This window comes from Lepisma saccharinum, chromosome 10, assembly GCF_977018435.1.
Source record: "Lepisma saccharinum chromosome 10, izLepSacc3.1, whole genome shotgun sequence".
NCBI lineage: Eukaryota > Metazoa > Arthropoda > Insecta > Zygentoma > Lepismatidae > Lepisma > Lepisma saccharinum.
In genome coordinates, this window is record NC_139238.1 from 45,683,642 (window position 1) to 45,699,470 (window position 15,829).

Consider the following 15,829-nt stretch of genomic DNA (forward strand, 5'->3'; position numbering starts at 1 on the left):
AGAAAATTGCTTTTTTTTTTTACAGCTGTATTGGATATTTAATTCTGTATTTTGTTTGAAATAACTATAGTCGAACACAAAGTACATAGAAATCTGTTGTCTGATCATTACAATTACTACCACCACCTCTACTATTATATTTTAGTACCGGCAGTGGAATAAGGACCTGGATGATGGAAAGATGCCTGAAGGGGTGGAAGCTCTGTTGGAGGAAATGGGGAAGGTGAAACAAGAGATGAAATAGACGAAGTGGTGGTGTAATAGAAGATGAGGAAGATTTGTGGTCGGTCTCTTCTGGAGAGAGGACTCAGTGTATGTATGCTTCCATTCTTAGTCCACCTCACTGCTTGTATAACATTTGTCAATTAGATGAAATAGCATTTTCACAGTACCTTCCAAAATTATCCCATCATTTAAACAAATTGTTGCAAATTTCACATATTCTGTTTCCTTCAATTCGATTTTGGTGTAGAAGTGTTCATGGTACCCAGTACACTTTATCATATACTCTTTACTCTTGTAGATACATGTACATATATGTATCCTTTTAACTGTATTGCTTATGTATGTGGGTGAGTAATTGTACAATTTTACGATGGACACTGATAAGGCAATTAAGTTTTGTACATATCGTATGATTTGCGGTATAGATAAGTAGTAACACGAGATTGTTTACATTGTAGGAAGCAGTTAGTAACCAGGCAGTGGTGTTTGCATGCATTTTTATTGCTGTATTGGCAGGAAAATGTTATCCAGATTGCATTCAAAGTTACATTAGTACCATAAATTTCCAATTTGGCACCAGTTGCAAAAATTATGGTAAACAGAACTAGTATAAACCTAAGTTAAAAAATGCATTAATATATCAGTTGGAACTGCAAAGTCATTGGTTTTGATGCATTTGCACTAAATGTAATATTTACGTCCATGGTTATTACATTCTTCTAATCATTAAACCATATTTTATGTAATATATAATGGTAATTTTACATGTAGGGTCATCAAAAATGTATATAAAATGAAGGAATAAAAACCTGTAATGTAAATTTTTACAATATATTTTCTCTTATGGGTATGTACTTATTGATATTTCTCACAAAATTAATTTGTTAAACATTAAAACTAATTTTGACGGCAAAACTGAGATATTAGCAATTTTATGATTTCAAAGTAAAGAATTTTGAATTTAATTAATTGGTTAGTATTGTATATAGTATTCAAAACATGCACTGAATATATAGGCTGTGTTTATGTAGTTCAGTGACCAATAATCGTTTAAACAATGCCTCTTTCTTTTTTTGCAAAATTATTTTCAAACTCGTATTTCATTAATATGTACATTGATGTTAACAAACACTTCGATGTGTTGAATATACAGTGATAAATATTGAAGTAAGTGGATATATGGATTGGTGCAGAGTATATGTAAATTGCTGATATTTTTTGGCTTATGTAAATAATAGTTGTAAGAGATTTATATATTATAGTATTAAGAAATGATGTATAAAAACTTCATTATAAAGCGGTATTTTTTGAAAGCCTCGTTGTGACATATTGTTTGGTTTCAAAATCATTAAAATATTCTCTTGCGTTGATGACACAACATTAAAATGGTCACAATAGCATTTGCCTTGCAATATACTTGCACTACTGTTGATAAACCACAAAGATGCAGCAGACGTAGTTCTAAAATAATGCAGGAGATGTGATAAACTCTTGCAATGTGCAACATGCATCACATATGTACACATTATGTACATCTATATTTGTACAAGAAATACTGTAATATAAAAGCATATACTTGTTATTGTCAAATCCTGGCAAGTTTTCAAATGTGGATTTTAAAATGTTTATTCTGCGTATGACATTCTATTATTAAGAACAGTAAACTTGTTGTTTTTACTTAAATATCTTCATGTTGTAAAATGACTTGATATCCTGGGAAAAAATAGAAATCACAAAACAAAAGAATGCATTAAAATACTGACATTTCACTTGTTTAAACCCATATTGTCAAAGAAAAAATGGAGGAAGAGTAAAAAGCAAGCTAAAAGGGGTTAAAAGAAGGTGAAACATTTTTCTTCGATTCAGTGCAATGATAATTGAAAAACACTGATATAAAATTATAAATATGGAAACTTTTGTTATCCTAATAAAACTCCAATCTATTTAGATCCCATAGGATCAAATAGTCATACATTAAAACAATTCAGATTGGATTAGAACATGAGTTGAATGTTTATAAAATGAAACTAGCAGTTCAATATATTTGTTTCAAATACACTTCAAGTAGTATCAGTTGCTTTTATTTCTTGGATTGACTTTTCCCATAAGGCTATTTGATATCCGTGTAGTTTTGCAAAGACTCTTTTGTACTTTTTCCGTCGTCTCTGAAATGAGCAAGACTTCTTTTAACCCTTTTTAATTGTTTTTCCTCTGTTAATTTCTTGGCAGTGAGGGTGAGAAACCTGTGAAAGCCCTTTTACCTTTTGTCCTCAAAATTGGCATTTTTCCTCAAATTAAAAGTCAGTTTTACTTGTCCACATCTGATTTGCCAGATTGTACATTTTTCAATTATACTGTATTTTTTGAGTCATTCCTGTATCTAGTTTTGTAGGTAATTGTAGAATATAGCTATTATCATTTTATGGTTAACAGCTACATGAACAGGAGCATATTTCACATTCTAGTGAAGTTGTATTTACATGTGATGTAAGTAGTACTTCGAATCAGTAAGGTTGTTTTCTTGTGGTTCAAATGTTGCACATCCCATAATAATCATGGTTTGTTTACGTAATAAATATCGCACATGCATATTTCATGGTTTTCCATTACTTGTGATTGTGGAAAAGGTTTGTCTATTATTTTGCTGTATGCAAGTTTTACCATACAGTGCAGGTGTTGTCTGTCCTTCAGTTAGTTTCATTTTTTGTTAATTTAAGCTGAATGCCAAATAATTCAAGGCTCAGCTTCATTAATATAACTTTTAATTCGCTCTTCAGCTTACATTTGTCCAATAAAATCACGCCAGCAATTTTTCAATGCATGATCATGCTAGGATGTACAGTACAGATTTTCAATCAGTTCATAAGTTAGGATGTTTTACTTTTTCTTCTACCATTGTTAATGATGGTTTTTGTAAATTCTCATATTTTTAATATAATGTATGTTCTCCTCCATTTATTGGTATTAGAAAATACTATGGGGTTTTTGGCCACTGTAGGTATGGATGAGATCATGGAATTTGTGGCTGCTAGAAGATTTTAAAGTTGTTAACTGGAATGGGGTTGATGGCTATGTATTGGGCATTACTTTCTCAGGATATGTCATTGTCTTTCGCTGTCCGTAATTGACAATTGTAGTGTTGTTAACAGTCAAGATAAAAATCAACATTTGTGTGCGTTGCTTCCAGTTGTGCTTTGTGTAACTGAATATTAAACTCGCTATATGATTAATTTTAGTAACATAATATCATGTTTTCCAGTATAATATCAAATTGTTAAATTATAAAGAAAAGCTTTGTCTAACAAGACTTGGTTGTTAAGTTTTGACTCGTTTGGTGTACAAGTTTACAGTATGTAAATAGTAAGTTGAATTGAGACACTACCAGTAACTAAAAGTTACCGAATAAAATACTGGAAAGTTTGGTATGTGCTAAATATAAGATGATACTATGTATTTTTAAAAATGGTTATGCACAAAAAATAACATTTGCACTCTTTCGTATCTGGATATTAAGTGGATAATATTAGACAAATAGAAACACTCACAAACATAACTCCTTTTTTTTTCATTAATTATCCATTTAATAACAGTTTTCTCATTTCTTTATTGTTTTACTTTAACTACATAATATAGTAATAATTATGATGCTGATCTGTAATAATCAGCATTTTAAGGTACAAAAATCTAATCAAATTAAAAGTTTTTAGTTTAATTGTAAGTGTTTAGACATAGGAAAAGAAAAATAAAGGCCCTCCATATTCGATCTTGAGGGGCCTCCCCGATGGCGCAGTGGTTGCGTCGTCGCCTTGTAATCAAGGGGTCCTGGGTTCGATACCTGGTGGAGGGGAGGTACATAGTGGTTTGGATCCCACTTTAAACTGTAGGTCCAGTCCTATTGTGCCTTACTGTGCATAAATTGGACTTAAAACATCAACTCAAACAAACAAACAATATTCGATCTCGGAAGTTTAGTTGGTTATCTATAATTGTCACATTATTTTGCCTTGTGTAGAAGTTTTATATAGTTAAATATGTGTTAAGTATAGAAATAAGCAATGATTTTAAAATATAAACATGCAACTTGAGATCCTTTCATGGCATATGCTGAGTGTATATTTTATTTTAACACTGTGCCTTCATGCTTTGATGTGGACATGGGTTTATTAGTTTTGCTGAGTGCACAGATAGCCCAAGTCTAAAGTATTAATTGCTAATTATATGTAACTTGTAATTTAGAAATTCGAGAAGGTAAGTAAATTTATGAGAATTTGGAATATGCTACAATTTAGACATGTATTGATAAAAGCTAATATCTATTGGATATGTCAGTGTGTAGATATTATGAAGTATTATGCAATTATTGCAAAAATATTAATTTATTGAAAAGTTAGTGAACATGGGAATCTTGATAAGGGACTGAACCAGGGTCATTGGCTTTCTGTGTCAGAAGTTGGCTGTGTCACTCATGGGTAAAACATTGGCACAGAACATAATAGATTCCGGTTTGATTTCTGCTTGAGTATCAAATTTTCACTAAATTTTAGTAAGTTAGTATTCCTCACCGTGCCACTAAGGTATTCTAATAAATAAATCACTTCGAAAGAAAACTATTGTTAACTTAGTTTTTTTAAGATGATAATATATCAATAAAAGACACTCACTCTCTTCTTTTACTCACGGACAATACTAGTGTTGGAATGATGGATGCAACTAGTTCTTATCAATACTGGAAAGATATACTATAATAATTCACACTTGGCTCGATGAATTTAGTCTTGTATTCAACAATTTTTTTCTGATTCAAAATTTTATTTAGCTGACTATTTTCTATGTTGAATTCTTAGTAGTGTGCCATGGAAGGAATAAAATGTATGTATTTTGTTCATTTTTAATGTTTGCTCATATGTATCGTAATAACTTTCTCAATATGCATGCACAATTTTTATGTTTCTAATAACTAACTAGTATAATGATGAATGAATATTGCATTATTATGTTAGCACATAATAATAATAGTTTTGCATGATCATATCATTATTATTTGCCATTTACATTAATATTTTCAGAAGGCATTATATAGATATTATCAGTATATTTACAAATGTGTACTCGTATTAACTTTGTAAATAGTTAAGTAAATTGCTTACTTTATCATAAATGTTTCTCATCATAAGATTTGCATATTGTACTTTCCCAGCTACTAATTTGCAATATACGTTTAAGGCAAGTGCTAAATTCCAGTAAGATATATTAGCATGCGTGTTTGAATATTTAGATACAATAAGTCAATTGTGTGCATGTAAGAAGTGTAGCAAAATAATACCCATCAAATATTTGCCAGTATCGTTTGTACAAAGAAAGGTCCTTATTTCTAAGGATTATTAAGATAAAATAGAGGTAAGATGTAGATGTACATTATTTTTAGGATCATTAACATGTAACCTATTTTAATTGGATAGAGCCAAAGGAGCAAATGCCAATTAATCATGTGGATGTCATCGCTCCAAAGAATACATCGTGTACCAAAGACTTTGGTTTTTATGTTTCATTAATATGTGCTTGCAAATTTCCAAAGTAGATAAAATACTAACTTTCTTCCTTGTGAAGAAATTTCTGCATTGCACTTAAATCCAAAGGAATTAGCTCAGGCTTAATAGATTACATCCACATGCCTCAATTCAAAGATGAAAGTCTTAAATTCCAATTAATAAACAATAATGAATCTAAAATACTGTCAGAGTGAGACTGTTAACATTCCATTTTGTTAGATTAGATGTAACTGTGTGCCAATATTCTTAATCTCAACCTTGCCATAGTTGATCACACAGTTAGCTGATACGTGTTGATAGCATATTGTAACTGCACACTATGATGGTATCACAATGTATAACACAGGATTTTGCCATTTCTGTCTTCTCCCTGATCTCCATGTCCCTTCTCTTTTCATTGTAATCAATGTGCATAAACTATATTTCCACAAATCTGTGAATTTTGCACTTTTGTCCACATTCAGTGAAATCACATTTTACTACATCTCCCATTTGCCACCATGTCCCTTTTAAGGCAACATACAGGAACAATTTTCCATGTTACATGTCTTTTCTACCACAGACCCCTTAAAAATTAATAACTTAGATTATACTGTTAATACTTTTTGGTGCAGCAACTAACAATGCCATGTGATATTAGGCTTGTTAACACTGCAAGTCCAAATATTGTAACGATAAGAATCATGTCACTATATATTCATACTTGCCATTGTAGTGTAGCGTAAACGGTTCACAATAGATGTACACTTTATTTCTTTTTGTCACTGTTTATGAAATCTTTTTCACAAGTATATTATTCTAACAATGCCAAACAAATATTTCTGTCGTTTTGGCCAGGTTATGATCTACCTCATCAGGGAGGCTATTACAATATAACTGGTCCGGAAGGTGCTATCATAAAAACACATGCTTTAAAAAAATAGCTTTATGAAAGACAAGAGAATGTTCTTGTTACCAAAGACTACTACCAATGAATCAGGAAGATTGGGTATCACTGAAATTTATATCTAGTATAATCCCCACTGCTGTAAGTGCACTATTGTTCTATTTTTTCTTCGTATCATTTCCTTCTGGATGTTATTTCTTCAAGCAGAAAATGTTATGTATAGACCATTTACAATTAATCCTGACACACTATTACAATTAATATTTGCTTGAAGCTAATTGAAATGTGAAGACAATAGTTTAATTGAAATAATACCAGACATTTGATATTGTGCAGTAATTTTCATAGTGCTTTTTCAATTTACATGTATGACTTAACAGCAATATAAGTAAAGTCAATATTTGTTACAATGGAACTAGTTCCTGTGCTCAATTTCTTGCTTTTAAAAATTCCATCATAGAGGACATACATAGGGCCACATGTTTATGGTGAATAACAGATCAAGTTATCGGTAAATGTCAGAGTATTAAATTTATTCCTATGCAATGGAGTTCATTTTTGCTTCTCAAATTTTTACAGCAGTATTAATTAATTTTCTGTTATTTTGCGAAATCAAAGGATAATTCTGACTTTATTGTGTCTATAAATAAACTCTAAATTTCATGTTTATTTTGCAGTTCATTTCACACAAAACCTCACACCTTTGAAAAACAAGAAAAATAAACATTCTAGCATGTTATTTCACATTTTGCGATTCTGTCAATTATTAAATATATTTCTGGGCATACAATATTCTGAAGTGTATTGCTGTACAGTATTCTGTAATAAAAACATAACACGTGTGTTTTTGAAGGTATACTTTCTTATACTGATTTCCAATCTCGTAACTTTATCCCTTCTCATCAATATTGCTTCTGGACTAGTGTAAAAATATGATTATAATGCACAAACAATTTTTAATGACTTTTTATTAATTCTGAAAATGGCATTGCATTTCTGTCATATGTTTCTGCTTCATCCCAACACTGCAGCAATCGGGTTCTATAATTCATATAAATATAACCAAGAATTATTCACAACTTTTAACAAGTTTAATACATGTACTGAAGAAAAATTGTGTTAATGAAGGTTTGAATATTTAGCGATCAAATTTAAAAAAAAAATAATCTTAACATTAATAATAGAAGCATTTACTTCTTGTTATTAATTTTGAACAGCTAGTTGAACCACCGATAAGCATGATGATGATGCATAGAAGATTAGGTTTTGTAGAGCATACTTCCAAGTGTGTGTATATATAAGTGTGTGATATATTAAGTAAAAATGTCACTAGTCGTTAGGAATAAAACACTCAAGAAACCTATGTTAATATCATATAAGCTAATGAAACCCCACATTAATTTTAGGAATAGAGTGTATCTTGTATTAAATAAAGACAAACTTAATCACATTTTGTCATGATCTGCATATTCTTTTTTTTTTCTGCAATATTTTAAAATTATTTGGACAGACTATGTTTTTCATATATGGGAAAGTAAAAATGGTATACCTCTTTTTTTCTATTGCTAATTTGCAGAATCAGTTCACATATAACGTAATCAATTCTTTCTCTCTCTGCATCCATATGAAAGTATATTTTTCCTCCCAAATGGGTGTACAGAATCTGGCAAAAGTTTAAAATATGTCTGTTAGTACAGTTTTACTTGTCCTTTCATTTATACGTTTGTTCTTACCTTCTAATTTGCTGTTCACATTGCAAATTTTATCATTACTTTAATTCAGTTCTTCTATAAAATAATAATCAATCTGTGTTACTTGCAAAAAAAAATCGCCTATCAATTTCAAGGACTCGTCACAACCACTGGTCAGTCATTTGGAAATGGTGACAAAAATCAATAGGTGATTAAGTTTTAAGTACTGTGGAATTATTATTTTAGGTCTTGTTATTTTTGTACTTTCAATCATTTTTCTAAGTAGATTGTTCTGTAAATGGGCACAACATGTTACCCTGTATGTTAAATATGTCATATTTCATGGAATTTGTATTCTACCATATCTCCATAGACCAGATTATTCTGTATGTGTGAGATATGATGTACAACAAATATAAGGAATTAGCAGCAAATTATATGATGATGTCCCAAAGAGGATATACAAAAGGAAGTCATGCAGAATCAGTAAAACCAAATTACTTTATTGGTTGGAAATGTAAAAGGTTGGTTGAAATCCGGGAGAACTTGTATTGTATTAAAGTTGGACGATGTATCCAAGGGTAGTGAGAAAGAATAACATATCATTTTAGTTTCCGAGGAAAATAGGCCATTCATGTAAATTTTTGTAAACTCAATCTTCTTCTATGTAGAATGAAATAAATCGTAACTAAAAAAAAAGCAACCAAGGCTATATTGGAGCAGCAAACAGAAATGCTGTTTGCTGCTCTAATAAAGTTGTTCTGAGAGTTCCCAAGAGAAGATTAACACCTTCAATTTCTGAACAGTTGAACAAAATTCATTTTTTACAAAGGCTTCTTCACCTGCCTGCCTGTGTCAGATCACTGCACTTATGGGTCAGTGCAACATTTGACAAAACCAAAGCTAACGAAGCAATTTGTAACTAAAGAATATTTTAGCTGTTTTCTGCATTAACAGTTTCAAGTTGGAAGGTTTTCCATTCTGAACTTTTTGTATATGTGCAGAGACTCCCCTATTAAGAGAGAGAAAGAAAGGAGATGATGACAGAGTTTTGTTTGAAATGTTTAAAAGAAAATAAGTTGCAGCATTTTTTCATAGCAATAATTTTGCAAATCATGACAAAATTAATAAAAAGACATTGCATTACTTAACATGTATTTGAAACCACCTTTTTTCATGTTAGTTATAAGAGTTATAGATGATTGTTACATTTAGAAGTTTCGTTGACTTCACAGACTGCTACATGTGTTTTAAACCAAATTCAGCAAAGAAGAGGCATAGTGCCATAAACAAAATTACACTATATCAACCATGTCCACAATGAATGCATGTGTGTGTATGCACAAAAGAAATTAAGACTGACTTAATGAAAAGGCACAAATTACCCTACGCACAAATTGTGGATTGTATCTTTTCCTCTTGTATAAATTCGTTAACCTCGTGTGACTTGCTTTCACATATATAAAAAAAAGTGGGCTAGATAATATGATTAGGAACAAAATAAATGAACGGAAGACAAAACATAATATACTTAATGAAGTGGAGGGTAGTTTTGATATATAAAGGAAATTCTGGAACACTATTACCTCATGATCACAAACATACACACACAACATTTATAACCAACGGAGACAGACATACAGAACGGGTCTGCAAGCACTTAACTAGTGAAGAGGCTATAATAATAAAAACTCAAGACCTATACATGTGTTAACTATTAAATTGAAAGTTTTATGAATTAGCCCACCTTTGCCTAAAATTTAAGTGTAAGGAATATTCTTAAAGAGCCTAATATTTGTCAATAAATTTAAATGTCACTAAATTTAAGGATTCTTTAAAATGTTAAGGTAAGAGTTCAATATTTCATACATATTTAGAAATGTTAATGTTAACTTCAGGTTTATAGATTTAAGATGACAATTTAACATACTAACAATATTTTTATTTCCATATCAATTACTCATATAAACAGGACAGTGTTAGATTGTAAGTTTTGCCAAAGCCGGTACAAATAATCAGCTGGTTTTGTGCATTAAGCATGCCATATTTTGTGTATATTGTAGTTGGTCTGCAAAAAAAAAAGAAAGAAAGGAAAGAAAAAGTGAGAAAATGCAACTGTTGTTATTTGATTTCAAATTTAAAACAGCTAATATAAATAGTTACGGAAGATTTTAAAAATTGAAGTCATCATGTTTTCACTTGCAGACCAGCTACCATGCTATTTTTAACAATTTTTATTACTTAGGGACCAAAATGTGTTGGTTAGTTAGCTAATAATCGAGTTTTGCAAATATTATTTCTTAAGAATGCATAGTTTTAAATATATCATAGTGACTTGTATGATGATTAATCCTGTGTGTTTTGTAAAGGTGTTGTAGTGTTTAACAATAGAGGAATGTTTTTTCCTTGTAGTGTTAACCTACTCTGAGATTCACCAACACCATTAAGTGTTTGATACTCTTTGAGATATTAAAGAGAACACTTCCCATCGCAATGCCACAATAAATGTAAAGAAGATATTAGTGATAGAAATTTATAAATGTTTTTTTGTAAATGTTCCCCCTCTTCCCTATTATGGTATGTTTGTGTGTATATGTATATATTAGAAATGTGTACGTAAGGACAAGGGGGATATATAATTGCAAGTGTTAAGTCCCATTATGACAAAATAATCAAACATGTGGACTTTTACAGCAAGCTTCAGAACTACCACAATGTAGACAAATCTGGCTGCGTTTGTCAGGATTTGTTGGCCTTCATTTGTTCTTGCTTTCCATTGGCTATGATTTTTAGTAGGGGGTGAGCCTTTCATCAAAAGAAAAATCTAGATTTGTGATCAATTTAAAGATGGATGTTCATTCATATGTACAGATGATTTATCTCTGAATTGGCTTATTTTTTAATGAATTTTACTTTGCCTACATGATAGGATTGGATTAAAAGATGCAGCACATTTTATATATACTATTCATTTTTTTCATTCAAGTTTTATATGTGTGTGCATTTTGAATTTGAAGAAGAAACAATTTCTTTAATGTTTTTAACAGCCGAGTTGCTCAGAAAAAACAATATAATATAGGACTTATTTGCTAATTAATTACTTACACCGTCTGATGAAAGTATTTTTTTTCTATAAAATTAATAGCCAAATAACTTTTATAGTAACAAAAGTAATGCTAAATATGAGCATGGAAAGTTTATGCCTTCCTAACGTTATTTGACTTTTTCAAAAATACAAAATAAAATTGCTGTCATTTTTGTTTTTAATTTGAGACAGTGGTGAATAAAGATTTCTCAGCAGCATTCTTTTTTGAAATTAACAAAATGTGGCTGTGACTGTGATTTAATAGAAAAATAAGCCATGTGTTGACTTAGCAAATAATTGTTGTCTGCTAGAACTGACGTGTTCCAAACTTGTGGAAGTTTCTTCAACTTAAAACTTACTTGTAGGAAAATAACATTGCATGTTAAGAGTATTATATATGTTTGTGGTTCATTATTCCGGGAGTTATTGTTACAATCCAATTATAGCTTGTTTCTCACCATGCAACTAAATGCAGACCGAAACTATATATACACGCAAGTATTTGTCTCTGAATGTAGAAAATGTATACACACCACATGAGCACACTTATCTAATGAACTGTGTTCAACATTACTTAAACTTCACGGTTATGAAATAGTGTCCATACAACAACAGTTTAGTGAAAGAAGAATACGGTTACCAGATGACAAACTTTAAAAAAAAAAAGAGGACATTTTTAGATTTCTCAAAAGATTATTTTACAGAAGTGTTAGTGTTATACTATATATATGTCATGAAACTCAAATCAACTCTCATATTCTTACCTATTGTTAGAAACTTACCGCGACTCGTGATGTCGCAAATGCTGTGAAATCAAAACCTCATCCGGCAAGGCGAGACTCAAATGCCCAACAATTTTTCTTTTGTAACATTGTTAGTCCTTGTTTCCATGTTAATAAAACATTAAAATGCTGACCAAGGCAAAATTTATTGCTAACATGTTAACAGGATGATCTTCAAATGGATTCACAATTAATTTGTTGTGAATCTTCGTCTGAAGAAGACCCTGTTAGAAGGTGGGAAGATTACGTTTTTAGTGTATATTTTGTATACAATAAATTTTGCCTTGGTCAAAAGTTTTTTGTTGGAAGAAATGTTTTTGCAACTGAGATGATGTATTTCCTTGCTAAGAAATTGAACACCGAAACAATATTGACAATTATTTACAAATATAAAATTTTGTTACAAATCTTGAAGTTGAAACAACAGTTGTCTATATTCCAAAAAAGAGGATATTTCTCCATTTTCCTGAAAAACTGTCCGGATCATTTTTAGGACCTGGAAGAAGAGAACATTTCCAGGTAAAAGAGGATGTCTGGCAACCCTAAAAAAGTAGTAGTAATACATCTGTGCAAGTTGTCAAAGGCTGATGCTGAAAGGCCAATATACTTCTTGACAACCATGTCTGCAGCAACAATATAATGAAAGTGTATTAATAGTGAATGAACATATAAAAGTTAAAAATCATCGAATAGTTAGAAGCAACAGTACCTGAAAAGTTGATTTGTGATATGATAATCCATGTATGTTCTTCCTAACACAGGTGAGGATATATATGAATACAATTTAGGTAATTAATGATGTGATGTGTTGAAGGTAATATGTGCTGATTAGTTAAACACTTGACCATCATGTGGTTATATAAATGTAAGTTTAAAGGTCATCTTATGGTAGAATTAGAGGGGTAACTTTTTCTGTTCGACTACATGTGAGAGGTACTTTTGCAGGTTTATTAAGTGTAATGTTGGTTTGATAATGCACTGGTGTGATACTGACCCCACTACCCGTTTCTTAATATATTAAGACTTAATAATTCATTCACTCGTAAGGTTCCTTGTCTCTTCAAAGCATAAATGACACATGTGAACCATGTATAATTTTCACATGCACCAGTTTCATGTTGAGACAGACATCCTAAACATAAATATTTCAGGGATCACCTGAGTTGTGGTAATTATTGCATCTTGTGAATGCGATACAGCAAGTACAATTTTTGTAGATAATTAAGGGATTGTGAATTTTTAACTATATGTGCTACTCTTGCTACTCTTAATATAATATTCAGTTACACAATTCAAAGTGTTTTTTGTGCTGTGGGAAAGAAACTGAACAGTCTGTAGACCAGAGGGAGAGTATCAGACTTGGATGTGGGATTATTCTGCGACTTGGTGAAGGTGTTGAGGACGTGTGGTGTCCTAGTTGAACCAAGTTGAGGCCCAAAAAACAAGTGTCCTCATTTTATTAATAAAGTTGATGTTGATTACCTTTAAGAATGTTAAATCTGGGTTCCACGGTACTGAGAATATAATATAGGAGTTCTGAAATCTGTGAGATTTGTCTAAAAGTTGTATTATATTGTACTTTTAATTAACGACCAAAAACCAAATAAAACACTTGAAAAACAATAAAGCAATCATTAGAAATCTGACATACCACACCAGCATCATTGGGCTGAAAAGTAGGTGTGAATAGGTCTGAAAACTGCATTCCACCTTTGTCTATTGCATGCAGAGTGCTTTTTTTTTGTTCTTTGGCTATAATAGATAAGAACTAGTTCTAAGGAGAACAAAGTCAAAATTATATTTTGGTGTGTAGAAAAACAATATTTATGATGGAAAACTAGACATGTTTAAAGGTAATACCAAGATTCTCCATGAATATTTGTTTTATATTTTGGATGACAGGGTTGGTGGCCAAAAACCCCATTGTTACATTATAGGAATTTTTCTCTGGTGGGTGGCAAAGTTATCTTGGCAAGATTTTCTGTCAATTAGGTGACTGACCATTTATTTTTTGCTTTATTATGTTTTGTTCATTGATCATCCAATGATGTGTGCACATTTTTCTACATCGTTCCTTAAATACAATATCCGATTTTCTCTAATTATTATTAGTCAAAACTTCCCATGTGATATCATGTCTCTTCAGTACACACGGCCAGAGCATATTCTGTGGTCTAATTCTTGGCCGAGTTTGTTCGCAGCACAAAATATTTGTCAAGTAGCTGAGTACTATGGTAATTAATGTTCATTAACTGACCAGAAATCAATTTTTAATGTTTTATACTAATTATTTTCATATTCTAAATTCAAAAATATACGTAATAACATAACTTCACTGTAGGTAATGCTTTGAAATATGCTCCAATGTGTATGTTGTGCTTTCTTTTGTATTGGTTAAAGTTGTGTGTTTGTGTTAAGTGTAATTGAGCATCACACGAACTAGAAAGGTTTGCACCTTATAGTTGAGAGAAAAAAAAATTGTGCTTACCTTCCTAGTTTGCTAGTCACTTTCTTGTAAAATAATATATGTTAGAGGTGATGATATTTTACTATTAATTGTGCAATTGCTATAATAACATATTTCAGGTTTCTACCTCAATTCTAGATTACACCCTTTCTCAATATACCATTAAAAAAAATTGGAAACTGTAAGTTTTGAAAAAAAAAAATCCCTTGCTTTCTTACCCTTTTCTTGTGTAACAAGTGTACATGTTTCTTAAAGACTTGAAGAAATTAAAAATTGATGTGTGTTTTGATTTATGTCAGACACATTGTACCTGAGTGTGAAAGACTTGTAAAAGATATACAGTATGTAAATATATGTTAGCAACTGTATGAATGTATGTAATAAAATGTAGTGTGTGAAGAGTTAATGAGTTTTATTTATCAATTCATTGTGTTCCTTTTTAGTAAGTAGACAATGTTTTAAATTATTTTGAGATTTAGTAGCATTCGCTATTTAGAGGTTGATGAGTCTTGATTTTTAAGTGTACTTGTCATAGAGCATGCTGTCCATGGATAAAGAAGGAAACATGACACAAGCAACATGTAGGCTTTTGGTTTGATCATGACTAGAACCACAAATTTATGGTATCGAAAGCGGTGTATATATTGGCATATCGCTGTTATAAATGGTGAATAAAGCCCTAAATTTGATTTAAAAGCTACACTTATTACACAAAATTAACATTTCAATTTTAATAGCACATTTATACAGTTATTAAGAGTAATTAGTTTAGTCCTGTGTAAAGCACTTTATTTTTGCTTGTGAAATATTTACAGAAGAATTAATCAATTTTACATCATTTGCATAACTCAGGATAATTTAGACCTCGGAAAGTGTCGTGTCTGTAAATAAACCATTTATTTCACATTTTGCAGTTAATTTCTTAAGAAAACGTAGCAAAATGCACCTCACACCTTTAAAAAAAACACTACAATGTGTTATTTCACATTTTGTGTTTTCGTCGACAACGAAATGTGCATGCCCCTAATCATGACACAAGCAACATGTAGGCTTTTGGTTTGCTACTTCATGTTCAGTTTTCTTTTTTGTCCTTGGATATGAACAGGCAAAAATATGTAACATGTGGTAGTATATGATCGGCTTG

General features: G+C 31.0%; 1 protein-coding gene across 2 annotated transcripts in view; it reads left to right on the top strand.

Annotated features, from left to right (window-relative positions):
* The window catches only part of REPTOR-BP (REPTOR-binding partner), a 132,152-nt gene extending 117,066 nt beyond the window's left edge, over positions 1-15,086 (top strand). For both annotated transcript variants that reach the window (XM_083129790.1, XM_083129789.1), the window contains exon 4: positions 146-15,086. In XM_083129790.1, the coding sequence (XP_082985916.1) occupies positions 146-244 (99 nt within the window). In that variant the 3' untranslated portion in view covers positions 245-15,086. The remainder of the gene's footprint in view (positions 1-145) is intronic.
* Positions 15,087-15,829: the final 743 nt, after the last annotated feature.